The 27,511-nt window shown below is 40.1% G+C and overlaps 4 protein-coding genes and 1 non-coding gene across 6 annotated transcripts; 2 read left to right on the forward strand and 3 right to left on the reverse strand.

Moving 5' to 3' along the window:
• The first annotated feature begins 7,204 nt into the window (after positions 1-7,204).
• Positions 7,205-8,243, forward strand: LOC121774120. Its single transcript, XM_042171041.1, has 3 exons — positions 7,205-7,652; positions 7,733-7,840; positions 7,910-8,243. The coding sequence occupies exons 1-3, from the start codon at positions 7,287-7,289 to the stop codon at positions 8,093-8,095; spliced, it is 660 nt and encodes a 219-aa protein (XP_042026975.1). The 5' UTR covers positions 7,205-7,286; the 3' UTR covers positions 8,096-8,243.
• A 2,461-nt stretch (positions 8,244-10,704) lies between these two features.
• On the reverse strand, positions 10,705-14,304 carry LOC121773678 (tRNA (guanine(37)-N1)-methyltransferase 1-like). The gene is made up of 9 exons (XM_042170583.1): positions 13,903-14,304; positions 13,400-13,498; positions 13,014-13,133; positions 12,731-12,897; positions 12,577-12,647; positions 11,980-12,122; positions 11,624-11,735; positions 11,227-11,339; positions 10,705-11,143 (listed from the first exon to the last, which is right to left on the reverse strand). Exons 1-9 carry the CDS (start codon positions 14,140-14,142, stop codon positions 11,009-11,011), a joined length of 1,200 nt encoding a protein of 399 aa, XP_042026517.1. The 5' UTR covers positions 14,143-14,304; the 3' UTR covers positions 10,705-11,008.
• Positions 14,305-21,674: 7,370 nt separating this feature from the next.
• LOC121775367 (tRNA (guanine(37)-N1)-methyltransferase 1-like) lies at positions 21,675-22,109 on the reverse strand. The gene has a single exon (XM_042172445.1). It carries the CDS (start codon positions 22,107-22,109, stop codon positions 21,675-21,677), a length of 435 nt encoding a protein of 144 aa, XP_042028379.1.
• A 1,697-nt stretch (positions 22,110-23,806) lies between these two features.
• Positions 23,807-23,888, reverse strand: TRNAS-AGA. Its single transcript has one exon. It is a non-coding gene; the product is annotated as a tRNA-Ser (tRNA).
• Positions 23,889-24,611: 723 nt separating this feature from the next.
• Positions 24,612-27,182, forward strand: LOC121773668 (universal stress protein PHOS34-like). 2 transcript variants are annotated; one of them, XM_042170570.1, is made up of 3 exons: positions 24,612-25,426; positions 26,769-26,814; positions 26,950-27,182. In XM_042170570.1, the coding sequence occupies exon 1, from the start codon at positions 24,716-24,718 to the stop codon at positions 25,424-25,426; it is 711 nt and encodes a 236-aa protein (XP_042026504.1). In that variant the 5' UTR covers positions 24,612-24,715; the 3' UTR covers positions 26,769-26,814; positions 26,950-27,182. The 2 variants fall into 2 exon arrangements, with proteins under 2 accessions (XP_042026504.1, XP_042026505.1); XM_042170571.1 differs by having other exon boundaries at positions 24,613-25,403.
• The last annotated feature ends 329 nt before the right edge of the window (positions 27,183-27,511 follow it).

Here is a 27,511-nt window from a genome sequence, read left to right on the forward strand (position 1 = left end):
AACCATCAAGTGACTGCTGTTGGTATGCATTATATTTCATGTTTCATGATGCATGTTGCTGTTGTTGTATAAGGTCAAAGAGTCAATGGACTATTTGTATGTTTATTACCTGATTTGCAAAGTGCATTGTTTGCCTGTTTGAGTGCATGCATTATTTGTTTGATGTGAGACATTATTGACCAGATTATTGCAGGACCCTGTTTTAGCATATTTCAAAATTTGCAGTATAATAACTACTGTTTGATGATTGAGGTCTTGTTCTTGCAATCTGAGTCCATTATTTCTGTTGTATTGTTGCATTATTTGGTTGGTGTGGTACATTATTGTAGTATGAGCGAAGGCTGAATGTTTATTTTCTAAATGTACATTACTGGGTTAATGTTATGCATTATTAGGTTGATGTTGTGCAATTTTTTAACTATTTCTATGCATTATATACATGTTTCATGCATCTAGTGTCTACTGTTGTACATGAGTTAAAGAGTGAATGGAATATTTTTTATGTTCATAACTAGCCTGAATCTGTACTTTATGTAGCTATTTCTATGTATTATTTATCTTGTTTTATGCATCATTTGACTGCTGTTGTACATGAGTCTAAGAGTGAATGGAATATTTTTATATGTTCATTACTTGAGTGATTCTGTTCATTATTTGGCTATTTGAATGCATTTTTTATCCTGTTTTATGCATCATGTGACTGCTGTTGTACATGGGTCAAAGAGTGAATGGAATATTTGTATGTTCATTACTTGACCGGATATGTATATTATTTAGTTATTTTAGTGCATTATTTATCATGGTTTATGGTTGGACATGAGACAATGGGTGATTGCAATATTCATGGTGCATTTGTTGATTTATTCTGAACATTATTTGATTATTAAAATGCATTATGTATCAGTTTTTAGGCATTATTTTGATGCTTCTGTACAATAGTGTATAAGTGAATGCAGTATAATTGTCCACATTATTTTATTCAGTTTGTACATTATGTAACTAATTATATGTTATTATTCTGTATGTTATACAGCATCAAAGCAGCTAAGATTGGACATCGACGAGGAGGTCGATGATATACTGCCAGTAGGAATTGCCCAGAAATTCCGGGAGCGAGTATCAGAGGCCGGGACTAGTACAGCTCCGAAAGAGATGGAGGATAGGAAACCAAGGGGTAGGAACGTCGACCATCTGTATTTTCGACGAACCCCTACCGAGTTTCTGAATTGTATAAAGAGTTTAACTCCTCGGCAGAAGGAAGCCGTCACGGAACTTGTACATGAGTCTAACAATGAATGCAATATTTGTACATTATTTAGCTATTTCTATGCATTATTTATCATGTTTTATGCATCATTAGATTGATGTTGTACATGAGTCTAAGAATGAATGCAATATTTATATGTTCATTACTTGAGTGATTCTGTACATTATTTGGCTATTTGAATGCATTATTTATCTTGTTTTATGCATCACGTGGTTGCTGTTGTACGTACTAGACCCTAGCCCCTAGGCTTGTTAAACCCTTAGGGAAAACAAGAAACGTGCGCCAAACATCGAAACACGGCACACCTTAAATGAAACGGGGCAGGATAAATGTTCATTACATATCACAAATAATGCATTACAGAAACTAAAACTATGCATTACACTACATAATATGTACATAATATATCTGTTTTAAAAAATACCTACGCGTTATGCATGTGCAACCCCAGACAAATTACTGTAGCTCGTGTATTTGGACAACGTTTTTTAGACTTAAAACATACTACACCCTAGCCCCTAGGCTTGTTAAACCCTTAGGAAAAATAAGAAACGTGCGTAAAACATCGAATCACGGCACAACCTAAATTAAACGGGTAAGGATAAATGTTCATTACATACCACAAACAATGCATTACAGAAACTAAACTACGCATTATACTACACAATATGTACATAATGTATATCTGTTTTAAAATATACCCGCGCGTTATGCATGTGCAACCCCAGACGAATTACTCCAGCTCGTGTATTTGGACAACGTTTTTTAGACTTAGAACATACTACACCCTAGCCTCTAGGCTTGTCAAACCCTTAGGGAAAATAAGAAACGTTCGCCAAACAACGACACACGGCACAACTTAAATTAAACGGGTCAGGATAAATGTTCATTACATATCACAAATAATGCATTATAGAATCTAAAATACGCATTATACTATACAAAATATACATTATGTGCAACCCCAGACGAATTACTGCAGCTCGTGTATTTGGAAAACATTTTTTAGACTTAGAACATACTATACCCTAGCCCCTAGGCTTGTTAAACCCTTAGGGAAAACAAGAAACATGCGCCAAACATCGAAACACGACACAACTTAAATTAAACGCGTTAGTATAAATGTTCATTACATATCACAAATAATGCATTACAGAAACTAAACTACGCATTATACTATACAATATGTACATTATGTGGATCGACGACCGAGTTCACGTTCACCAGCACTTCAAAGTCCCCGAGTTGAACTATTCAACTCACCAGCGCAACCTCTTCTACCACTGTGTTTCGCTCTACCTCACCTCCCTCCCGTCGCTCGAGGACTCCGATTTCACCAACCTCTCCGTCGGCAAAAAATCAAACGACATTGTTTTATCGCTCGACGACAATCGGACGATCCACGACGATTTCCTCGGCGCAAGAGTCTGGTGGCTGAATCGCTGCAACCCAAGACGAATTTCCTGCTAAACAACGTTTCGGATCGGCGACTGATCTGAAAATAATTTACAAAATAAAACGTAGACTGATGGAGAATGAATGAAACGAAATCTGAAGAAAATTTGTTGAAAACCCGCAGAGAGCCTCAACGGAGGAAATCATGGACCATTTACAAAATAAAACGTGGACTGATGGAGAAGGAATGGAACGAAATCTGAAGAAAATTTGTGGAAAATTGATAATCGAAGTCGAAATATGAAAAATTGAAAATTTGTGGAAAAAACTTGAAAACATCCAAATCAACAAACATGGGCATAAATTACCTTCTTCCATTGATAATTGAAATATGGTGGAAAATCAAAATCAGTATGCGTTTGATTCAGATACGATGAAGCTGTGAAAAACGAATTTATCGTCGTGTGATCGAAGCAAAATAAATCGCAGCATGATGGAGACGATGAAGCTGTGAAAAACGAATTTATCTCCGTGTGATCGAAGCAAAATAAATCGCGTACTGATGGAGACGATAAATCGCGGACTTATGGAGAAAGAATAAAACGAAATGTGAAGAAAATTTGTTGAAAAACTGGAGAGATCCTCAATCGGAGGAAATCATGGACCATTCCATAACTAACTCCAATAGTGATTCTCTATTTTGCCCTTTTGACGTAAAAAATTGATTCAATTTGATAAATTCAGCCAAATATTTAAACCATTGGATCATCATAAATCAACGCATGAGATTAAGAAGGAGAAAGGATTAGTAAGGGGAAAAGGATTTGAATACAACTATATATATATATATATATATATATATAGGATTGTGATCAAGATAGAACCATTCTTAAACGTAGAACAAATGCCAAACGGAGGTCGTTAGATCTTTTAATCCAATGGTGTTGATTTGCACAGCAACTTCCTATTACAACCAAAACTATTATTAATGGGTGAATGCAGAGAAGTGAAAAAATAAAGCATGCATGGACTCTTCTTCGTTTCATTCATTCTTCCATCAACATGTGAGTTTTTTCACATGTTGAGTCCGGAATGTCGTGAAAACATAGTCTAATACGTATGATTTTTAAGCTTGACCGTCATTTTTTCCTCATCCAATGAATAAAATATATAGAGTTCTAGGTTCTACACTTAAGAATGGTTCTATCTTTAACGCAACCCTATATATATATATATATATATATATATATATATATGATTATGCTTTATTTTCCAAAAAATAAATGGTGCTTCTTCCCCTAGAGTCGTTTCATTTTTTTGTATCATTATAATGCTACTCCAATTGCCACAAATAGGAAATATTTATGGAGTGATTTGGTCTCATCTCATGTGAAAGTTTGGGATTGATTTCAAAACCGAAAAATCATTCAAAAGGTCTTCAAAATCTTGAATTTTGATGTATAAGAAATACTCTAGTTGTTGATGGATTGTGATGTGGATAGGTTAAAACCATAGTTTATTGGGCCAAAGCGTGGGACCAAATGTCCATTATGGCCCATTACGAAGACCAAAAGGATTAAAAAGGAATTATGTTTGTTGGACTGAATTGTGAGATATGGTGTTTGTTGGATCCATGTGGGGCCTTTATTTACATTTTTTAGAATCGATTAGTCGGTTTAGGATTAACTAATTTGGATAATGGTTAGTCGATTAAGGTGGTAGGGTGGTGTTCGGTTTCTTAATCTCCGTGCTCAAAAGTTATGTCTCAACTTAGTTCAGACAGAGGGAATATATTTTTTTGGTAATAGTGCTATCTTTGTTAATATTAATAACATGAAAAAGTGCTGAAAATGTAAAATGATCCCAACAAAACCACATCGATCATTGTGCTTTTGATCATTTGTTTAACTATAGCAAAAAAACTTGAAAACACATAAATGAGCAATAAATAATTGTAAAAATAGTGACAAAAAAATCCAGTGAGAAAGTAGTAGAGCGGCGCTCTAGTGAGTAGACTAGTAATTAGCGAACACGTCACCCAAGGGGGCCCACTTTCCCGAAGCGGCTTCCACGCCTAGTACAAATCCACAGACGATCCTCAACCCAAACAGCTAACGGTAAGAATCATTTTTTACTTGATATGGGTGGTCCCCTCCCCCTACGCCCAACCCCTCTCTCTTCATATCATTGGTCTATTCCGCTGTGGGCGCGGTGTAGGGAATCTTTACTCCGCCAAGCGAAGGCGGCTCTAGCTGGCACGTGCCGGGAGACACGTGTTTGGCGGGGATGTGTTTGGCTGTTCGATTTTGTGCTGATTTTGGGGAGACACGACGGATTTTGCGGCTCTTCCACCAACAGCAACCTCTGCATAGAATTTCAATTTTCGGCCTATGCGCCCCAAACACTACCCTGCATTTTCAAAAGAAAATTCAATCACATTTATTTTCATCATTATAGGAGATTATTTGCTTGATTTGTGAAAACTATCCAATATCCATCCTACAAAACATATAAAAATAGTAAAAATTTGTAAAAGTGTATTTCCCACTGTTTTTTATTATTAAAGTTTAACCAATATCTGATTTTATGCCATACAAATAAACATATAATGTCAATTCAAACCTTATATACTGTATCATTTTGGAATGTCCCATTATAAATAACCTATTTTGAAAAAAATGATGTTTTTACGTACAAAAAGTTACTCCACCCATCCCTGAAAATTTGTCAATTATTTCCATTTCCGTTCGTCCCTAAAAATTTGTCACCTTTCACTTTTACTATTTTAGATATTGAACCTCATATTCTACTAACTCATTCTCACTCACATTTTATTATAAAATAAAACTAATATATAAAAGTATGACCCACATGCCACTAACTTTTCAACTCATTTTCTACTATATTTCTTAAAACTCGTGCCAAGTCAAATGGTGACAAATTATGGGGGACGGAGGGAGTAGTAGAACTTTCACTTTACACACCAACTAAAATTTACTTAATCTACATTTCCAAACCAAATAGACTACTTACAATAAGACGAAGAGCTAACTACATTTATCCATTTGATTACTAGTTGAATAAATAGTACTCACAAAAATTATTCATTTGATGAAAACATTATCACAACTTTACAAAACAATGTAAACAACATGAATGTCATCCTATATCACTAGAAATGAAACTACTACTAATCAAATAGTAATTAATAGTATATATACTCACAAATATCATTAATTTGAAAACAATTATCATAACTTGGAAAAAAGCATACACAAAATGATTGTCATCTTATATCACTATAAATGGAACTACTAAAATCATCCATAGAAATTGAAATTAAGTAACAATGTCACATACATATAAGCTATAGCAATATACATCAAACTTTATTAGAAACAAACTTTTATAATAATAATAATAATAATAATATTAATAGTAATAAAATACTAGCAACCAGCTTTTGTAGAGAAAGAGAAAGCATAGGATAATTATGAGGAAATGTAGGAGAAAAGGTGAGGCAAATCTGAGTGTGTATGAGTGCTGGAAATGGTGACACATCCTATTCCTAACACTCAAAACATGAACAACCAAAACAAGTAAGCCTATGGTTCATATCTTGCAGCCCTACGTTCTCAACTTCATGCTTTTCGCCTCGACAGTATGCTATTTTAGGAAATCAATTCATGTATGTATATATATATGCATGCATCTATGTATGTATGCATGTATGTGTGTGTGTGTGTGTGTTCAATAATAAAATACACAATGTTTGTGTGAGTATGGAATTCCAACTGATCTTATTATGGTATTATTTCAAAAAGATAGGTTTTGACTACTACTAGGTGTTGGGGATCATGATTGCTTTTTTTAAGAGTACTTACAACATGTGAAAGTAATAAAGTAGTAATATCTTTATGTTTAGACATTGTTTCTTAATTTGAAACAAAAATCTAGGATGATCTTATGTTCGAATTCTAGCATTAAATAGACCTATAGTTTTGTAAACACACACACACACACAGTTGCTTAAGTACTCATGTTACACTAAACGATACCTCATAACTAGGAAAAATTGCTACTTTATTCGTTTTGCCCATAATTCTTACACTCGGATGCAACTTTGTTTAAGGTAATAAGTTGAGTAAAATAAGACACTTTAGATCTTACTAGGACTTGTGGCACTATACTCAAGCACTTCACAAACATTATTCATAAATGTCGTAGCTATTTTTACTTTTATTTTGACCACGATTAAATAAAATTATAAAGTAAAATTCTTAAAAAATTATTATGGGTGATACATTAGGGTTTTGAAAATAAATCTGTTTTCACAGTACTGAATCACTTAAATCAAATTGGGAATCTCAAACAAAATTCTCTTAAATCTGATCTAGACAAATGAAATCAATCTCAGCCATTGAAACTAAAACCCAAGATTTTTTTTTAAAAAAAGAGCTGAAAATGACTAAAGACAAATTCCCAAAAACTCTACATAAATCTCCATGTTTGCTCATATGGACACATTTCGCATTTCTCAGCTGTACTTCTCCCCTTCCTCTCTCCTCTCTCCCTTTCTCTGCAATTTCCGTTTCCACACACCGCTACTGTTCTATTCACAGCAATGGACCACGAAACCACCGATCACCAGCCACCGCGCCGCAGTTCGGGGCGGAGAAAGTCCAAATGCGGAGGAAACGGCGGCGACGCGAAGAAGCACAAGCAGCCTCGCCGCGGGATGGGCGTCGCGAAGCTGGAGCGCCTCCGGGAGCAAGGCGAGGTCGTCACGGAGCCCGATCGAGCTGGATCCGGCTTCCCGATGCCGTTTCCGGAGATGAATCACCACCGATTCCAGCATCAGCAGCTCCAATCGTGTGGACCGAGCTGGAATCCGGTCGGCTTCCCCGGCCTCTACGGCCTCGATCGCCGGATTCTGCAGAGCCACGGCGACGACAAGTGCTTTTCTCTCCAGTGCAATGCTTGCCACAAGGTATAATGAGAAACCCCTATTTTCCATCAATGTTGACCTAGAAATAGAATCTGAGCTGGTTTTGATCTGATTTTTTGCAGAAGAAGAAGATCAACGGCGCTGCCGTGTATAAATGCGGCGATCATCGCCAATTTCTAGGTCTCGATTTCGGAGATGCGTTGATTCATCATAATCCAGAACCGCCGCAGGTTTTCTTCTTCGCCATCTCGCTTTTACTTTGAAGATTTGTTTGTTTAATTATATTTACAATTTTACAGGTGGATGTTGTGGCGGTGCACAGAAAAGCAGGCGGCGGTTGGGAAGGGGGAAACAACGTGGTGATGGAGTACGATTTCTTCCCGCCGGCGGCGAGATCGGGGCGGAGAAACGACGTGGTGGAGGGGGAAATGAGGAATTCGGGATCATTTGATAGCGTTGATCTGTCGCTGAAGCTCTCTTACTAGCGGGAGAAGAGAAGGAATGCATATCTCTGCGTACTTCCGAAATCACAGCGTTTTTTGCTTACTTTTTTGGTTGTTAAACTACTTTCATCTCCACAATCGGCGATACATTTTCTGAAATTCTAGGCTCCACCGTCGCTCTCTCTCTCTCTCTCTCTCTCTCTATCTCTCATTAATACTTGATTTTACAGCTTTCACCCATGCATTTTATTTATTTAATCACACTATTAATTACTATGAAATAATGAATTAAATTACTTGTTCCACAAGAGTAATTAATTAATGAATTAAGTGTACGGAAACCCTAGCTAGAGAGGGTTGTGAGTGTCAGAGGCGATTTAAGAGAGGCATTTCCTCAGCGCAGTTTATTCTGCATCGGGAGAGCTGAAACACAGGGATTATCTCTGAGAACTTACTCTAACTGGGAGTAAACATACAAACAAACAAATACATATATATATATATATATACATACATACGGGCAAAGGGGCTGCATGAACAAGTACAAGATGTGTAATGAGTATAGATTTGTACAGGAAACTGTGAGTAAAACCAATAAAGCTGTGGGAGAAAACACTCTTTTTAGCCTATTTCTTATTGGCCCTTCAACTGTGGTATCTGCATACCCTAAACTACTTTTCTGTGTATAAATTATGTAAATATGGAGGAATTGCAATGTGAGTAAGGTATGTTTCATGATAAATAGATATCTCATATAATGTTATAACATATGTGAGGAAAGTTCGCAAGTGTCGTTTCGCTTAGTACAACGAGTAAAGGGTAGCGGTCAAGAGCCATATTGCAAAAACGCCCAAATAAAAAAAACAGTAGTGGAATCTCAACCAAACAGCAAAATACAAAACAAAGACGACAAGAAAATCGAACTCTAGGGCACCCGCTCATAAACAATAGTTGAGGTTAGAAAAGCACGGTTGGGGACTGGGGACGAAAAACCTGGTACCAATCTTTACTTCAATATCTAGTATCGCTCACTTGATCGATAGTCAGCATTGACATTGCTTGTTTAGTTTTCGACGATTTAGAATTGAAACTTGATTTCTTCTTTTATTCATTAATTTGAATGTATAACGAAAATGAACAGCATTTGATAGTTATATGGAGTAATTGGTAAAATTAATACTCCTTATTGTTAGTTGTTGAGCTAGAATCATAATATATGTAGTATAAAACAAAACAAATGAGACCAACGTAACTTCACTTAGACGAGAGTAGTAATCATAAATAAAGCTCAATTTGCATAGCATTTCGCTATATATGTACCAACCAAATGTTATTAGGATACTAATAGATCTTCTATTTTTCGAAGCAAATGGAAGAGGAGTATATATTAGTGATCTTTGGAGTTTAGGTAGTTATTTCAGTTACTCGGTGACTACAATATGGTACTAATAAAAAAACATTTTAGGCTCGTTTAGGGCGTATTTATTAACGCACATTAACATTGTCGATCGGTTCAATTTTATGTGTTCCACTTACAAATCTTTATAATTATGCCATCCATTTCTATTTAAATTTGTTGTGTTTGTGTATAATTTAGATAATTAACTTGGGCTAGCTCGTTAATTTTGATTAAGTACTATGATTAATTTTATATTTTTTATTTATTTTTTAAAAAATCGATCCTCTGTAGAGTGACAAATTGACAATAGAGAATAAAATATAAGTTTGTGTGGCAATAAGTTCATACACCAAAATTTACGAGGAATAATAACGTTTATGAATATGCGAAGTAAGTAGTACTATCTTTCAAAGAAATTTTCCAAAGAATTTAACATTTTCATTTTAAATTTATTATTATTCTTATTAATTTGTAAATACTCAATTTAGGAATAAAAATAAAGTTTGGCTCCAAATTGAATCGAACACATTCTCCCTCACTCCATTGACTGTCTCGGTCTATTCTTTGTTCGTATGCAATGATTAAGGTGGCATTTTCATTTGCCAGAAAAATTTAAAACTATCTTGTCAAATTTTAGTTTTAGGAAAAATTTGAATGATGTTGCTAAGCTAAAGTTTGATTTGATTTCACAACCGATGAACATTCCGATCAAATCCGCCGTCATTGTTCACAAGAAAACATATATACTAAAACGTTACAATTCCGATAACAACACAAATGGGCAAAACACACGGTTAAACTAACAACTAAATATATGTAGAATTAGCATTTATCAAGTATTAGTGATCATCGATGCCCCCGGTTAACCTGGGATTTGACTTAAGAACTTCATGTGCCAACCCTACTATAGGGCCCGATATATACTTAATCTCGAAACAATACCACATAGAATTGGCCTTGGTTTCAGTCTTCATTGTTGTTAAATAAGATTGAGTCTTATGATTATTGTTCGATCGAATACATAAGACCCAATACTTAATCTTTTAACAATGCCACATAGAATCAGTCTTGGCTTGAGCCTTGGCCTTGGCCTTGTTGAGCAATAAATGAAAGATTTGATTGGTGTGGATTGTGGTGAGAGAGAGAAGCAAATCTCAGTTGGGATTCATATCTGCAATCGCTCTCTCTCTCATACAAACAGAAACAGTGCATTACAGTTTTGGGTGAAATCAGATGTGGTAAGTAAATAGGCTTGAAAGAAAGATTTAAGGCTTAAATCTGGGCCATATGTATACACATCACAATATCAAATGTGTGCTTGTACTGTAAATCAACTCAAAAAGTACATCTCTTCAACACCCCTTTTTTCATGCAAAACAAACTAAGTTTGCTCTGCCTGTCTCCTGTTAGTTGTGCTTGTACCTTGACACAGACAGTAAATTAACAAAACCCAATAAAAACCCACTGTACCATGTGTATGTGGTCCTCAACCAACCTACTTTCTCACCTCTACAAAAACTCGCAAAACAAAAATAATTCAGTCTTCTTCATGATTTCTAACCTCTTCTGCAGTATACCACTCTTCCCGGCACGACAAACGAGGCACGCAGCATCCATTTTCCGGGGGCGACGAGGCGGACCCTGTGCATCTGTACATCGAAAGCCACCTCTGACAGTGCAATTCTAATTCTCTGAAGATGATATTATGATCAAACAACTTCAGTCTTAACAACCAATTCAACCTTGTATGTGTGATGCACGGATAAGATTGTACCTCGTGAAAATCGAATTCGGGATCTTGAGCTTTTGAGAAACCGTAAACGTGAATTCTTGGCAAAGTACAGCCTTTACCAAGGTTGAGTCCATGGAAAAGTCCCTTGAAGGAATCTGCGTTCGCGAGAGAGCTTAAATTTCGTATGAACATCAAAATGCAAATACTAGCTAGCCCTGACTGATTTAGGGGATTTTCATAGGCAACCATAGAGTTACCGAACAAGGAAATATAATTTCTAAGACCAAATGTGATGGAACACATTATATTATGGTAGAGTTATGAAGAGAATAATATGTCCATTCTAAAAAAAGTAACAAATACATAGACATGAACCAACATAAGGGTGCATAGATGAAACACTTGGAAGAAGAAAAGTAAGGTATGTGGCTTTGTATACCAAGAAATTCAGCTGCATCCTGTGGCAAATTCATGACGACTTGAGTAATGGGTTGAGCTTTCTGGCAAGCAAAAACAGTTTCAATAAATCTCCTCCCGTCCATGTTAAATACCTACAAATAGGCAGAACATGAAGCTGATGAAATTATCCTCTACAGGCTTTGACAGAACAATCTGTCGAATGGTGAATGTGTCTGAAAGGGGAACTGGTTAACAAAAAACAGGATTCCACAGCTTTCATGGAATGTGGAAGCTAGTAAGGAAAATTAGTTTTTCTTCATTCAAAATGTGATCACTTTCCGTGATTATCTGGAATATACTAGAACTAAAAAATGGCACGAGGATGGCACTCCATACCTGAATTTTCCTTTCAAGTTTATTGAGGACACAGTTCTTCTCAAGATAGTCAACAGCACAAGGGTTGAGATCATTAGCATACACATATTTGACCTTCTTTGCAGCAGAGATGGCAATGGGACCAACCCCAGCAAAAACATCACCTGTATCAGGGGAGAGGGATTGCTGAAGGTTAACCAAATTTATCATTTATAAGTGGAATGCTATAAAATTGTTCAAGGTGACAAAGAACTCCATCTTCATTAACAAGTTCAAAAGAAAATGTCAGCTAGTATAGGATGTCAAAACTATGGATGCTCGACACTAAATGGGCCAGCATATAATTCGCATTTCAACTGTTTGACATGAGATCATTAAATCAACATAAGTTTTTATCATGCACCAGCTTCAAGCAACTCAACTGCATATCTACATTTTTGTCACCTTATGCTGATTTAAATATGCCATTTGGTGCTTCAGATTAGGGCAATGCCAGAATGTCAGTTTGTAAGTATGCAACACAATAATAAATAACAATTCATTAGACTAGCATAAGTGATTTTGAAATTTTAGGGAACTTTAAGTTATGAATGATTCAGGTAAAGTATACTAACATACACACAACATCGCTCTTGGTGAAGCAACTTAGCAGCCGCTGCCTTTCAGTTGCAAGCCTCGAGTTCCAATATCTACAAATAGGAACAATAGATTTAAGATTAAACTATGACCTCGTGGTGGAACAAAAGTTACATACCGCTTGTTTTGGACTTACACTGCTGCTAAATCAACATGAAATCGGATTCCATTCTCCACTAATGTCGTCACAAGAGAATTGTTTCCTGCCAAAACTTCAAGCTGCATTGTTCTGTAGTCATTTTGAATTGAATCGACTTTGTTTACGACTGTTTGTATCTTTGGCTTATTTTTATCCAATACCGCCTGATGTCAACATAAGTAGAAAGAAAATAAACCCGAGGAAAATGATAGATAAATATCTTAAAGTAATTTATAATTCCACTCGATTTCAAAAGCTATCTGTACTAACAAGGAGATACCTTAGCAATGAGGTGTTTATAATGAAGATGCTCATCTTTAAGATTCAGGTGCGCAATGTGTCCAACTGTTTCAAAAGATGAAGGAATGATCATTCCTTTCGGAAGCAAAGCCTCCAGAATCTGCAAATTTATGTTTTCGGAATGGAAATATGAAATTTATGGAACCATAAAGCAGTAAATGTTGAGAGTTTCACATGTAAATCCTATCCACAAAACCTAAACTAAAATAAAGTAATGATTCTAAATGAGGAAGCTACAAGAAAAAACTAAGAGATCCTCCCTCTTCCCATTGAGCACCATATGAAAATAGAAGGGGAGAAAAAGGACAACAGCCGGAAAACAAAGTAAAACAAACTCAAATAGATGATATTGGTCAAGTGAAATACCTCGTTCAGTTGCCAATAATCATAAAACAGAGTCAGTTTGCATTTCACAAGTTCAAAAGCTGATCTTGCGTGCTGCCTATCATACTCCTCAAAAACAACCTGAACCACACAACATTAACATCAGTAAAATACTTAGTCATACCACATTTCATCCTAAGAAGACACATCGACAAAAATAGTAAGAGTCGCGTCGGATGAAAGTTGCGCACAAAGTAAATTTCACTGCCGGGAAATTTAGTAGCCAGACTGGACATGTTTAGTTCATAACTAATTATCTTAAAGCTTTCTCCTTTAGATCCTAAAAAGGCTCCAACTCCCACAACTCGAATGCTTATCTTTAGCAACATGTTATAAGCTTCCTAAGCTAAATAACTAAACTAACAGCTGAATTTCATTCAAAACCAAATACAAATAAAGTTAACAGCTCAATTTGCCACAAACATGAGTTCACAAAGTAAACCTTCATAACGAATACTCAAAGCAAAACAAGTAAACACAAAAACCTTGATTGCCTGAGGCAATTCCTCAATGCTTTTATCAGAATGCCGCTCATCCAAAAGCAGCAGCCTCGTCTGGCCCCGCCACTTCTGCTGCCGCGGAGCATCCTCCCCCAGCAAACCCCTCAAGTCTTCACCATCACTCAACTCAACAACCTCAACCAACGCCGCGCCGCCCCTCCTAACACCCTTCACCACCCTCTTCTCACCACCATCCCTCAATTTCCCCTTCTTCGGTCTCGACATCTTCGCCAGATTCCTAAACCTAGCATACCCTATCGAATTGAAAGCCCTCTCCAGCTTATCCCGATACAGAACCGCACTCAGCTGCTCTCTGATGGAGTACGTACTAAACAAGCCAGCACAAAGCCCAAGAAAGAGTATCAGTTCGGCATGACCAAAGAGTTCGGCCTCAGCCTACAGCTCAGTAAAAACCAACCAATCAAGCTCTGCCCTCAGGTCGGCATCAAGCTCTACTCTCAGATCGGCAAAAGCTGCTCGGCAATAGTTCAGCAGTTCGGTCTCAGCATCGGCAAAAGCTGCTCGGCAATACCGGACTGGGAGACACGATCTATCTAGTGGTGGACCCATGCAGGCTCTCATGACCTCCACGACATCCACGACATAATTACTGATGATGTAAGCCACCGCCTAATTAGTGGCCATGCAGGATCTCATGACCTCCGTGACCTCCACGACTTAGGGTGGTGATGCAAGCCACGATCTCAGTTCTATATATAAACGGAACTTAGATCCGATAGAGGAGACACCAACTCTAAGAGAGAGAATATCATATAGCAAGCTTGTATTTGTAAGCTGTAGAAAACAGATCAAGCAATACAACTCTGCCCTCTTTTCTTCCCGTGGACGTAGATTTACCTCAGTAAATCGAACCACGTAAATCTCTGTGTCGTAATTTATTTTTACGAGCATTTATCATCATCAAAAATTCGCGGATTCATCACTGGCGCCGTCTGTGGGAAACAGAGAACCAAATCTGTGATAAAGCGAATTTTTGACCCTTTTTCCACTACAAAAACAAAAAAAAAAATGCATGCCAGACCGCACAACTCCCGTGCCTCCATCCGTGATGACCATGAGGAAACTAACCCAGCAGCCCATAGGCCTGGAAAGCAGCCTCGTGAGAAGTCTGTATCCAGTTCTCACGGTGAAGGAACAAGCCGCTCAAAAGGTCCACACACCGAGTCTTCCCAGCAGCCTGATTTGAATGAGGCTGTCAAGCTGTTCTTGGCTGAGAAGCAGGAGGAGTTCTTAACCTTCCTGCAGAAGAGCCAACAGCCGGAGAAGACAACGACGGATTCTCCCTCCTCGTCTAAGCATGAAAGTCACTACCGCAGTAGTGACGTGTCTTCCAGGAGAGAGAATCCTCAACCCCGACATGTTCCTGTTTCTCCTCGGCACCGGAATCACAGGAGAACTCCTTCTCCTCCGTACCGAAGAGATGTCGGGTTCGCCATGTACGGAGCGTTAAAGACTCCGTTCTCGGACGATATCATCCGAACTCCTTTGCCGCGGAACTACCGAACTCCGTCGATAACCTATGACGGACTCGTGGATCCTCATGACTTCTTGGGACGCTATCAGTATAATATGGCGAACCAGGGTCTCAATGAGGTCCACATGTGCAAGCTGTTCCCCGAGCTGCTCATCGGGAACGCCAGAAGGTGGTTCGACAGCCTTCCTCAAGGCAGCATTAGATCCTACCGAGATCTAATGGATGCTTTCCACAGGAGGTTCTTTCAGAAAGCGGAAGCCCGAATTACTTCGGCTCAGCTGCTTTCTATACGTCAAGGTCGCGACGAAAAGATCAGCGACTTCCTGACGAGATTCCACAAGGAATGCCTACAAGTAAATGATCTTAACGATCTACTTGTCATTTCGGCATTCCAAAATGGAATCCTGCCCGGAGCTCTCTACAGAAAGCTCGTGGAGTGCGGCCCGCAAACAGCTCAAGAAATGTGGGACATTGCGGACCAGTTTTCCCGTGCGGATGAGGCAGACCGTCGAAAACGGTCTTTAGACAGCTCATCCCAAGAAGAGAAAAAGAAGCCCGATCAAAGCGGCCAGGTGCTTCCTCGCCGAACTCCTTTTGAAAGAATTCAAAGGGCACCGGTGCAAGGCAGATTGGGGCCACGGCTCAATCCTGGGAAGCCGCCCGCTCAGTGCGTACCATTAAACAAGTCAAGAACGGAAATTTTCGAACTACATTCCGATATGTTCGAAAAACCAAAGCGGATGACGAAATCAGCCGCGCGGCGACCTCAGGATCAATATTGCTCCTTCCATCAAGCCCACGGTCATGATACGGAGGAGTGCCGAAATTTGGCTGCAGGTATTGATGTTCTTGTGAAAACAGGAACGTTAAAAAAATACCAAAGCAAGCAGCCGAAAAAGAACAAAAAGCAGAGAGGTGCGAACTGCAATCCTCAGGATCCGAAAAGGCATGAAGATCCCGAAGACGACGACGAGCCGCAATATGATGGAGTAATCCAGACTATTGATGCTCTCCCTGCCGGGAAAACTAAGTCGTCCCTAAAAGCAGAACGCAGAGGTTCCAATCAAGAGGAGCCGACACATAAAAGGCTGAAGAAAGACGAAGTGATTACATTTTCAGATGCCGATCCCGTCCCAGCCATCTCTCCTCACCAAGACGCTATTGTCATTCAAGCCGGAGTGGCAAACAAACTGATCCACAGAGTATTTGTGGATACAGGAGCGTCAGTCAGCGTTCTTTTTAAAGAATGTTTTGATAAAATGGAAGTGGATCCAGCTCGGCTCAGTCCGGCTCCACTTCCTCTGAAAAGTTTCGCCCAGGAAGACACCCGCCCTGAAGGTATTATCAGCCTTCCGATCACGGTGGGAAAAGCGCCTACAAGCTCCAATACGATGATCGAGTTCTTTGTGGTAAAAGCTCGGTCCCCGTACAACATCATCCTGGGGAGAGACTGGCTCAACACAGTTCGGGCCGTTTGCTCTACTTATCACCTCACCATCAAAATCCCCACTAAAGGTGGGATAGCGGTCATCCGAGGTGATCAAAAGAGAGCAAAAGAATGTCTGCAGATTGCGCTTAAAAGTGCCGAGCAACCAGTTCGGCACCATCAAGCATAGCAATCACAGCAACCGGAGTCAGAGGCAAGCGAGATGACCGAAGTCACTTCAGAGCCGAACTCAATGACCGTTCAGTTATACGAAGATGATCCATCCAGAGTGGTCAAGATCGGCTTCGCAGGAACGCCTCTACTCCGGGAAAAAAACCATCCAGCTCCTCAAGGAGTATAAAGACGTCTTTGCATGGTCTCCGTTGGACATGACCGGAGTGCCCCCCGAGGTAATCACTCATCGGTTAAATATTGATCCTTCGGTCCGGCCGATAAAACAGAAGCAAAGACTCTTTGCGGCAGAAAGAAGCCAAGTCATCCATGACGAAGTCCGCCAATTACTAAAAGCGGATGTACTATTCGAGGTAAAATATCCTTCCTGGGTGGCCAATCCTGTAATGATCAAGAAAAAAGGAGGAGGATGGCGGATGTGCATAGATTTTACCGATCTAAACAAGCACTGTCCTAAAGATTGCTATCCCCTTCCGAATATAGATAAAAAAGTAGAAGCTTTGATCGGCTTCGAAATTTTCTGTTTTCTTGATTTATACAAAGGATATCACCAAGTGTTGATGGATGAGAGTGACGCTCCGAAAACAGCTTTCATTACCGATGTCGGCATTTTCGCTTATAAAAAGATGCCATTCGGTTTAAAGAATGCCGGAGCCACTTATCAAAGGATGGTAGACAAGCTTTTTCGGCACCTAATCGGAAAGCAGGTTGAAGTGTATGTCGACGACATAGTTGTCAAAAGCAAAAGCACTTCGGAGTACGAAGACAACCTCAAGTCCACTCTCAACGTGCTCAAGAAAGCCAACCTCAAACTTAATCCCCAAAAGTGTACCTTTTTGGTAGATTCGGGAAGTTTCTGGGTTGTTGGGTTTCAAAGGACGGACTCAAGGCAAACCCCTCCAAAGTTCAAGTCGTTCAGAACATGACAATGCCGAAGTCCATACATGACGTGCAAAGGCTAACTGGATGTCTAGCCGCACTGAATCGATTCCTTCCCCAAGCAGCCGAAAAGCAACTGCCGTTCTTCAAGGTGTTGAAAAAGGCACCAAAGTTCGAGTGGGGAGCCGAGCAGAAAAAGGCCTTTGACGAGCTCAAAAGTTATCTAGCCGAGCTTCCTATTCTCTCTGCTCCAACCGGAGCCGAAGTAATATTCTTATACTTAGCGGCATCAGATCAAACCATCAGCGCGGTGCTTGTACGAGAAGAAGGCCTAAAGCAGTTTCCCATCTACTTTACAAGCCGAGCATTAAGAGGTCCAGAAACAAGGTATCAACCTCTGGAAAAAGTTGCTCTGGCATTAGTAAATGCAGCAAGGAGACTGCGGCCATATTTCTATGCTCACAAGGTATGCGTCTTAACCGATCTGCCTCTTCGGCAAGTTTTGACCAAACCAGAAGCATCAGGCAGAATCGCCAAATGGGCCATAGAGCTGGGAGAACACTCAATCGAGTACCTACCTCGGAAAGCCATCAAGGGACAAGCCTTGGCAGATTTTCTTACAGAGGCCAAGTTCGATCAAGCAATCCCTGTCATTGCCGAACAGAAAAAGTCTGCCAATGCCGAACTAGCACAGCCCTTGGAATCCGAAGTAGAGCCGCCGGACTGCTGGAGCGGATTCGTAGATGGAGCTTCAAACAAGATGGGAAGTGGAGCTGGTATTTTACTTGTCGCTCCCGACGGACACGAGGTAACCTACTCACTTCGTTTCCTATTCCCCACTACTAATAATGAAGCCGAGTACGAAGCCCTTCTTGCCGGACTCCAGTTAGCGCAAAGTCTGCTCGCCAAATCTCTCAAAGTCCATTGTGATTCACAAGTCATAGTAAATCACATGTTGGGTACAAGTGAAGCTCGTGACGAGAGAATGAAGAAGTATTTGGACAAAGCGCAAAGCATCAGCCGAAGTTTCTCCTATTTTCGGATAATCCGCGTTCCTAGAGCGGAAAATAGCCGAGCAGATACCTTAAGCAAGTTGGCCTCAGATCCGAGCTCAAAGGCGGAAGAATTAATGCATCGAAGCATTGATGAAGCCGAGGTACATTCGGTATCCAGCTCGCCGGACTGGATGACGCCGATCTTGCAGTATCTGGATCAAGGACAATTGCCCGAGGATAGGAGAGAAGCTCGGAAGATCACGTGCCGAGCACTTCGGTATGAACTTCATGAAGGAGTCCTCTTTAGAAAGTCTTACCTCCAGCCATTATTGCGGTGCGTAGGACCAGGAGAGACGGACTACATCCTCAGAGAAGTTCATGAAGGATCGTGCGGTAGCCACATCGGAGCCAGAGCTTTAGCTAAAAAAGTTCTGAGATGGGGATATTATTGGCCAACCTTGGTACAAGAAGCAGTGCAGCTCGTCAAGACCTGCCCGAAGTGCCAAATCCATGCAAATATCCCAAAGATGCCGCAGACCGATCTATCCACTATGCAGAGCCCTTGGCCTTTCATGCAATGGGGCATAGACATAGTGGGACCACTTCCTCAAGCTCCTCGGCAAATGAAATTCCTAATCGTTGCCGTGGACTACTTTACGAAGTGGGTGGAAGCTGAACCATTAGCTACGATAACGAGCTCGAAGGCATTGGATTTCGTCTGGAAGAACATAGTGTGCCGATTTGGCATACCCCACATCCTCATCTCGGATAACGGGACTCAGTTCACCGACAAGACGTTCAAGAATTGGTGCCAAGAGCTGAATATTCAACAGCGGTTCACTTCGGTCTCTCATCCACAAGCAAACGGACAAACGGAGGTAACAAATCGTATCCTGGTGAAAGGGTTAAAAGCTCGGTTAGAACAAGCCAAAGGACAATGGGTAGAAAATCTCCCTCAAGTCCTATGGTCCTACCGAACTACACCCACAACCTCCAGCGGTGAAACTCCGTACAGTCTGGTGTACGGCACTGAAGCCGTGATTCCGGTTGAGATCGGCGTACCCAGTCCACGAACTCTACATTTCTCCTCAGAAATGAATGATGACGGACTGCGAGCCGAGTTAGATCTGGCCGAAGAAAGAAGAGAATTGGCGTGCATAAAAGCAGCCAAGTACAAGGAGCAAGTAGCCCGGTATTACAACCAACGGGTGAAGAAGCTGCAATTTCAAGTGGGAGATCTCGTCTTGAGAAACAACGAAGTAAGCCGAGCAGAAAAGCTGGGCAAGCTCGAACCCACATGGGAAGGTCCGTATCGGGTGTCAGAAGTCCTCGGCAAAGGGTCTTACAGATTGGCTCACATGTCAGGAGAGCAGGTACCCCGAACATGGCACATTTCCAACCTCAAGAAGTTCCATTTGTAAGAGACAGTCCGGTCGGTCAGTCAGTCTTATGTGCTTTCCTTGTTTTTTTATTTTGCTCTCTTTGCCTATGTGCGTTTTTGTTTGTCTTACGTGCGTTGTGTCTGTCTATGTGAGTGTCGTCTCTTACAAATGTAACTGAGGTATCTTGTTCTTCGAAGGCTGATCCCCTTCTTAGAACGTGTACAAGCCAACGATTGTGAGTCAAAGCTTCTAAAGAGGATACAAGACCACAATTCAGCTTAAACAAGCAGTTCGTCTGAAACGAGCTGCAATAAGCCAACGATTGTGAAGTCCAAGCTTCTAAAGAGGATACAAGACCACAATTCGGCTTAAAAATCAAGCACTTCGTCTGAAACGAACTGCAACGAAAGTCCGATTCTCGCGATAAAACTTGCCTGAATTAGGACAAGGGAAAGTCCGATCCACGCGATAAAACTCGCCGAATTAGGACAAGGGAAAGTCCGATCCCCAAATTAGGACAACGGAAAGTCCGATCCGAGCGATAAAACTCGCCAAATTAGGACACAAGCTTAGTCCGGTCAAAGATGTTTATTTCATCAGGCCAAAGACGAGTCCGGTCAAAGATGTTTATTTCATCAAGACCAAGGACTAAGTCTGGTCAAAGAAGAGTTCACTTCATAAGACCGAGGACAAACATCAACTTACCCCGTACCATTATCCAGGATGCCGAAGTGATTCACTTCGCTTTTCGGGGGGGGGTAGTGATGGAGTACGTACTAAACAAGCCAGCACAAAGCCCAAGAAAGAGTATCAGTTCGGCATGACCAAAGAGTTCGGCCTCAGCCTACAGCTCAGTAAAAACCAACCAATCAAGCTCTGCCCTCAGGTCGGCATCAAGCTCTACTCTCAGATCGGCAAAAGCTGCTCGGCAATAGTTCAGCAGTTCGGTCTCAGCATCGGCAAAAGCTGCTCGGCAATACCGGACTGGGAGACACGATCTATCTAGTGGTGGACCCATGCAGGCTCTCATGACCTCCACGACATCCACGACATAATTACTGATGATGTAAGCCACCGCCTAATTAGTGGCCATGCAGGATCTCATGACCTCCGTGACCTCCACGACTTAGGGTGGTGATGCAAGCCACGATCTCAGTTCTATATATAAACGGAACTTAGATCCGATAGAGGAGACACCAACTCTAAGAGAGAGAATATCATATAGCAAGCTTGTATTTGTAAGCTGTAGAAAACAGATCAAGCAATACAACTCTGCCCTCTTTTCTTCCCGTGGACGTAGATTTACCTCAGTAAATCGAACCACGTAAATCTCTGTGTCGTAATTTATTTTTACGAGCATTTATCATCATCAAAAATTCGCGGATTCATCACTCTCCGTCCCCCTCCGCCATCCCGTACAACATGCGGTTCAGCGCCACCAGCGATTCATCTTCTAATTCGTCGGATTGGGGCAAAATTGACCTAATTTCGTCGCCTGGGACTCTGGCGATGTTCCTAACTCGGGACCAGTTGAGGAGGTGGCCGCGGAGGCGGTTTTCGAGAGTGGAGCAGATGGCGGAAGGGACGCGGAGGGCGGAGATGTCGAAGACTCGGGTGAAGGCGGCTTCGTCGAGGGAGGGGGAGGGGGGAATTGGTGAGTCGAGAGGGAGAGGGGAGTGGCCTTTGTGGAGGGAGGGGCCGTATGAGAAGGAGAGAGGGGAATTGCCGCTGCAGGAGAGGGCTGCGATGAAGCGGGGCTTGGCGGCGAAATGCGGCGGGGGAAAGAGTGTGATTGGTCGGAAGAGGGAAAGCTTAGTCGCCATTGTTGCGCCAACGGCAACTTGAGACTGATGAGGTCAATTCATAAGCACTCCCTCCATCCCAGTCCCGTTTTTCCATTTTAGTTCGTCCGTGAATAGGAGTCTTAGTTCATTACTACTATAAATGGTAAAGAGACCTCACGTACCACCAACTCATTCCACTCACGTATCATTTAAAATTAATATATACAAGTGGACCTCATATTCCACTAACTTTCTTTCATCCATTTTTTTTAACATTTCTTAAAATCCGTGCCAGAATGAAATGAGACTTCTATTCCGGAGGGAGCATATTTTATAGGAGTACAATTATATTAGTACAGTATGAATTTTGAAACTAGTAGTAGTAGTAATAGTAGTATAAAATTTGTGACACTTTAAAATGGATAGATTTACTATACATCTAAAAGGTTGAAAAATGTTGAAAGATTGAGATTTTTTAGTTATAGAACAAGGGACGAACTTTTAAATCTAAACAAGACAGAGTCAAGGACTACAAGATGGTAGTAGAATATTGAGTCAACCTCTTGAATGAGAATTGAATACATTTAGTTGTAGCAATCTCTTAGTCAACCAAAATGCAGGAAAATTGGCTGTGGTGTTGGTCTCCCTAAAAATATGCTATTACTGTCTATCCATGGATGCTATTATTGTCTTAAATTTATTTATTCCATAATCCATGATTGAATGATCTATTTCAAGTCTAATGTGGGAAGGTCATGTTGCCATGGAAACTTCAAACCATCTAATATTATTCATATGCCAATCGGGAAGGATTAACGGTAGAAAATCATACGCTTCGTGAATAGTTGTAAAATCAACATGGTTTGTTGTTTCGAATGATGATACAACCAGCAGCAACATATGTAACTTCCTTAAGAGCATTCACTATGGTGGCCGATCGCTCGGCGGCCATCATTGGCCCCCCATTGTGGTGAGGGGACAGATCACCATTGTTAACCGCCTCCGCCCCAAAGACCTATCTAGCGGCCGCGGCGATATCCTCTTTTTTTAAAATTTTATTCAATTGTTATCCCCTATATATACCATATTCTCACCAATTATTCACATTCATCCCACTTCATTTTAATTTCACTCTACATTTTAAGTACTAATTTCCAATCACAATGTTTTTCAATGTTTGTAGTTTATTTTTTTCTTTTTTTTTTAATGTAGGATATTTTCTTTTTAATGAAATTTATTTTTTTATTGAGTTGTCTTTAATTTATTTTTCTTGTTATTATCATTTTATTTCACACTGACAATTAAAAGTGAAATATATAAAATACTGATGATGTGGAAATGAGATCAGTTGTGGAATAGGCGCTCATTATACGGAGATAAGCTCTAGGATGGATTGCAGCCGTAGCAAAAAGAAATAGAGATAGATTCTGAAACGAGCTCCAGATCTAAGGCCCAGCGTTACTAGTGCAGCAACAACCTTTACTTAATTATCCAATTACATTCTATTTACATTGTCATGATTATATTCTAACTAGTGTACTAGTAGTCCTTTAAAATACAAAGTATACTATTTATTATACACGTAACTAAAAAAAGTTTAAAATAAATGTACAAAACATAGGCAAGAAATAAAATCTAATAAGTACTATCTATAGAGTAGCTTATACCTAAATGAAAAAAGAGAATATAAACAAAATAAATAGAAAAATGAAAATAAATAAAATAAATGTTAAAAACGTGGACGGCAGGATTCGAACCTGCGCGGGCAGAGCCCACATGATTTCTAGTCATGCCCGATAACCACTCCGGCACGTCCACTGGCATGTCTTGTCTACGAATATTTTAATTATATATATTTGTTTTCTAACTTGCATAAATTAATTTGGTATTTTTAAAATGAAAATAAAACAAAATAAAATAATCATCTATTCAGGAGATTAATTGTGAGGAGAATTATCCATCAAACTCTAAAATCATATACTCTATTTAATAAACTAATACTAGTATTTTCTAAAATTTCATAGCATTCCATAAACAAAGCATATTGGTCTAAAGAGTCATACGTTCCATAACTCTTAGGTCTATTATTCTCATCAGTCATCATTCTTTACCTTCCCATTAAAGCGAAGTAAGATTCGAACCACCGGCACCTTGATTTATAGCCACGTGCTCTAATCCTTTGACCTACCTAACCATCCTGATTCCCCTAAATCACCCGATCTTGATTTTCCATATATGAATATAATTTAAGTACATCCATCATACATAAAACTTCCCTGTAATGGCTACTAACAATTGCTACTAGATAAGACAAGCAAGGTTCAGTTGATCATTCCACTACAGAGTTAATTTGAACAAGTACTAACTTAGACCTAATTTTAATTTTAAATGGAAGAAGTATAATTGAAGATGATAATCCATAGCAAACATACTGATTCCAATTACTTCTATAAAAAAAAGATGTCATATAATGTAGATGCGCCTAGAAACTTCTAGGCATATTCCTTATTATTTTAGTCATTTAAAAATAAAAACCACCTAACCTCTCCGATTTTCAAACCTCGAAAAATAAATGAAGTTTCACTCAAATCCAGCTGGAAGTCAAACCAAAATCGCCCCCAAACTCAAACCCTAGCGCCACCGCAATGCAGCCGGACTCCGATCTCCCTCCCCTCGCCGCCATCAAGGTCCGCTCCTCCTCCCCCCGCTTCCCTCCCCCCACCACCCCCCTCTCCACCGAAACCCCCACCGCCAACGCGCAGCGCAAGATCGGCATCGCCGTCGACCTCAGCGACGAGTCCGCCTTCGCCGTCAAGTGGGCGGTCAGCCACTACATCCGCCCCGGCGACGCCGTCATCCTGGTCCACGTCCGCCCCACCTCCGTCCTCTACGGCGCCGACTGGGGCTCCGTCGACCTCTCCATCGTCGACGCCGACAACGAGGAGTCGCAGCGCAAGCTCGAGGACGATTTCGACGCCTTCACCACCACCAAAGCTTCCGATCTCTCGCAGCCGCTCGTCGACGCGCAGATCCCGTTCAAAATCCACATTGTGAAGGATCACGACATGAAGGAGCGCCTCTGCTTGGAGGTGGAGCGCCTAGGGCTTTCCGCCTTGATCATGGGGAGAAGGGGATTTGGGGCTACGAAGAGGGGGAGCGATGGGAGGCTCGGGAGCGTGAGCGATTACTGCGTGAGGCACTGCGTCTGTCCTGTTGTTGTTGTGAGATATCCTGATGAGAAGGAGAGCGCTGAAGGGGCTGTCGTGTCCGTGGCGTCTGCGGCCGAGGATGAGGATGAGCCTGAGTATCATGATGCGTCTGATGGTAGAAAAGGTGTGCCCTCTCGTCAATGTTAGGTTTGCTTTTTTCTATTTGTACGCATTCATTGTAAATTCAAGCTGTTTTAGATCGACGAATTTGATCAATCATATCCAATTTAGATGGAATTAATTAGAATTGTGTGATTGTTTATGATGGATGTCAAAATTAAATGCTTGAATTGGTGTATGATAATTGACGAGGTTATACCGATTGGTGCCCTATTTCCTTGTAGTTTTAGTGGGATGAGTGTGGCTATCTATATTTGGTATGTATTTATGTTCATTTGTTTGATCCTTGCTCAATTAGGGCAAGCTAGTCCATTTATGTATTGCTCATAATGTCTGTTTTCTTTAATTTCTCAATCTTCCCCTTGGTTGCGGCACGTTAAATACACGTATTTCACTTGTAGATACTTCGGGATTACATTCGCTTAAGATTACTTATCTAGAAAACCTTATTTGCAATGCTTCTTACCTGGACACTGCAATATAAATGACCGTCGAAGTTCTTGATTTGTGCAAGCCTCTCTGCGAACAGAAAATTTTGGTTCTTTTACTCGTTTTAAGTAGTGACAGGCACTAAAGATCCAACTTGCTAATTTAGTGCATCATTTTCTTGTGTAGATTAAGTGTTTTTGCCAGAAAGGATATTGCTTTTGCGTGTTTGTTAGATTAATAATGATGAGTTTTATGTACTGAATAGTCACTCAGCTGTGGAATTTAAAGTTTGTCGAAGAAGATCTACAGCTTAGATCTTAATACAAGTGCAGTCCAAAATTAAACAAATTTTAGAGAAATGAGGACTCATTTCTGTTTTCCCGTTTAATGTACTTCTAATATAGTATGTGTGATGCTCAGTTCAAATTTGTTCATACAAGTAGGCTTGTTAGTCGGTTTAGGTATTGACATTGAACCCATATGCTCGAGCCTCACCATGACTTGGATTAACAAAACTTTGATGCTGAATTGAAAGACTGAGATGTTGGCTAGGTTTATTGACTTGGGGTTTGGAATGTCTAGATTTAAGTCCTTCATGGGAGGATGTTCCCTGAACTGCATTTTCATGCACTTTTGACATGTTATAAGACACAGGTTGTTCGGCTGAGCTGTTTTTGTTGACGTGTTTGTAAATTCATTAATACTTATAAGATCATGAAACAAGAAGATGAGTTGAAAAAACTACTTGAAAGGCTTATAAGCTGTCGGAGCTTATTCTTAGGAACTTTTTTTGCCGAACATTTTTAAGAGGTTCTATGATTCAGAGTATCCTTTCCTAATCACTATGCATTTCTAGAATTGTTGCTGAACACTTTTTAAGTTCAGCCAAACACCCCCTAAACATCTGCCTTTCTAATCACTATGGGTTACTTGTTTGCAGATTCCTAATTACAACCTGGCTTCAAAGCTCTATTTCATGGACACCGGTCTGTATTTACTTTCTTCGAGTTTTTGTTGTCAATATTACCATATACTGCCTAATGGTTATAGAAGTTAGCTTTTCTTGAGAGTGTATTTCTTTGTGTTGTCAAATTCTGATGATTATTCCTTGTTAAGTGCAGCACAATAGAAGGCATCTTCGTGAGCAGTATTTCGTTCCATCATTGTTACTGCGTCCCATCCTTATGTAACATTTTCACTTGTATCCTAACGGTATCTTATGTGCTGAGTGTGCGAAACCATGTCATTGTCTTTTGTAATATGTAAATCACTGTTAGTTTCTGTATACCTCAAGATTTCTTCTCATTTCCTTTGTACCATCAGTTTGAATGATATTTGAGTTACATTTGGTTAATTTCGTGACTTTGGTTTTTCATCATCTTCTTGATACTTTTCTTTAAGGCTATTTGCTACTGGTGAATATAGAACAATAGATGTATGTGTATATCACCAGGCAAATATCTTCTTATTTGCAAATACTAGCTTTTATTAGAATTTGAGAAGAGAACTCTAGACATACGAAGTTTGTGAGTCTTTTCTACTTGTGATTGTTGAACAATAGATGTGTGTATCACCCTAAACCCTAGCTTTTACAAAATAATTTGATAAGAGAGATAGGAAGTATTAGTATGAGAGAGAGAGTGTGTGAATTGGTGATTTTTTGCTCTACAAATTAGAATACCT

This window comes from Salvia splendens, chromosome 17 (assembly GCF_004379255.2).
Source record: "Salvia splendens isolate huo1 chromosome 17, SspV2, whole genome shotgun sequence".
NCBI lineage: Eukaryota > Viridiplantae > Streptophyta > Magnoliopsida > Lamiales > Lamiaceae > Salvia > Salvia splendens.

Excerpts from the sequence above, each read along its gene's own strand:
- LOC121774120 (XM_042171041.1), top strand. The coding sequence starts at position 7,287 with ATGGACCACGAAACCACCGATCACCAGCCACCGCGCCGCAGTTCGGGG. Across the intron at positions 7,653-7,732 it reads AGTGCAATGCTTGCCACAAG|AAGAAGAAGATCAACGGCGC; the intron begins GTATAATGAGAA and ends GATTTTTTGCAG. Across the intron at positions 7,841-7,909 it reads ATAATCCAGAACCGCCGCAG|GTGGATGTTGTGGCGGTGCA; the intron begins GTTTTCTTCTTC and ends ACAATTTTACAG.
- LOC121773678 (XM_042170583.1), bottom strand. The coding sequence starts at position 14,142 with ATGTCGAGACCGAAGAAGGGGAAATTGAGGGATGGTGGTGAGAAGAGG. Across the intron at positions 12,898-13,013 it reads ATAAACACCTCATTGCTAAG|GCGGTATTGGATAAAAATAA; the intron begins GTATCTCCTTGT and ends TGTTGACATCAG. Across the intron at positions 11,340-11,623 it reads GGATGCAGCTGAATTTCTTG|ATTCCTTCAAGGGACTTTTC; the intron begins GTATACAAAGCC and ends TCGCGAACGCAG.
- LOC121775367 (XM_042172445.1), bottom strand. The coding sequence starts at position 22,109 with ATGGCGACTAAGCTTTCCCTCTTCCGACCAATCACACTCTTTCCCCCG.
- LOC121773668 (XM_042170570.1), top strand. The coding sequence starts at position 24,716 with ATGCAGCCGGACTCCGATCTCCCTCCCCTCGCCGCCATCAAGGTCCGC.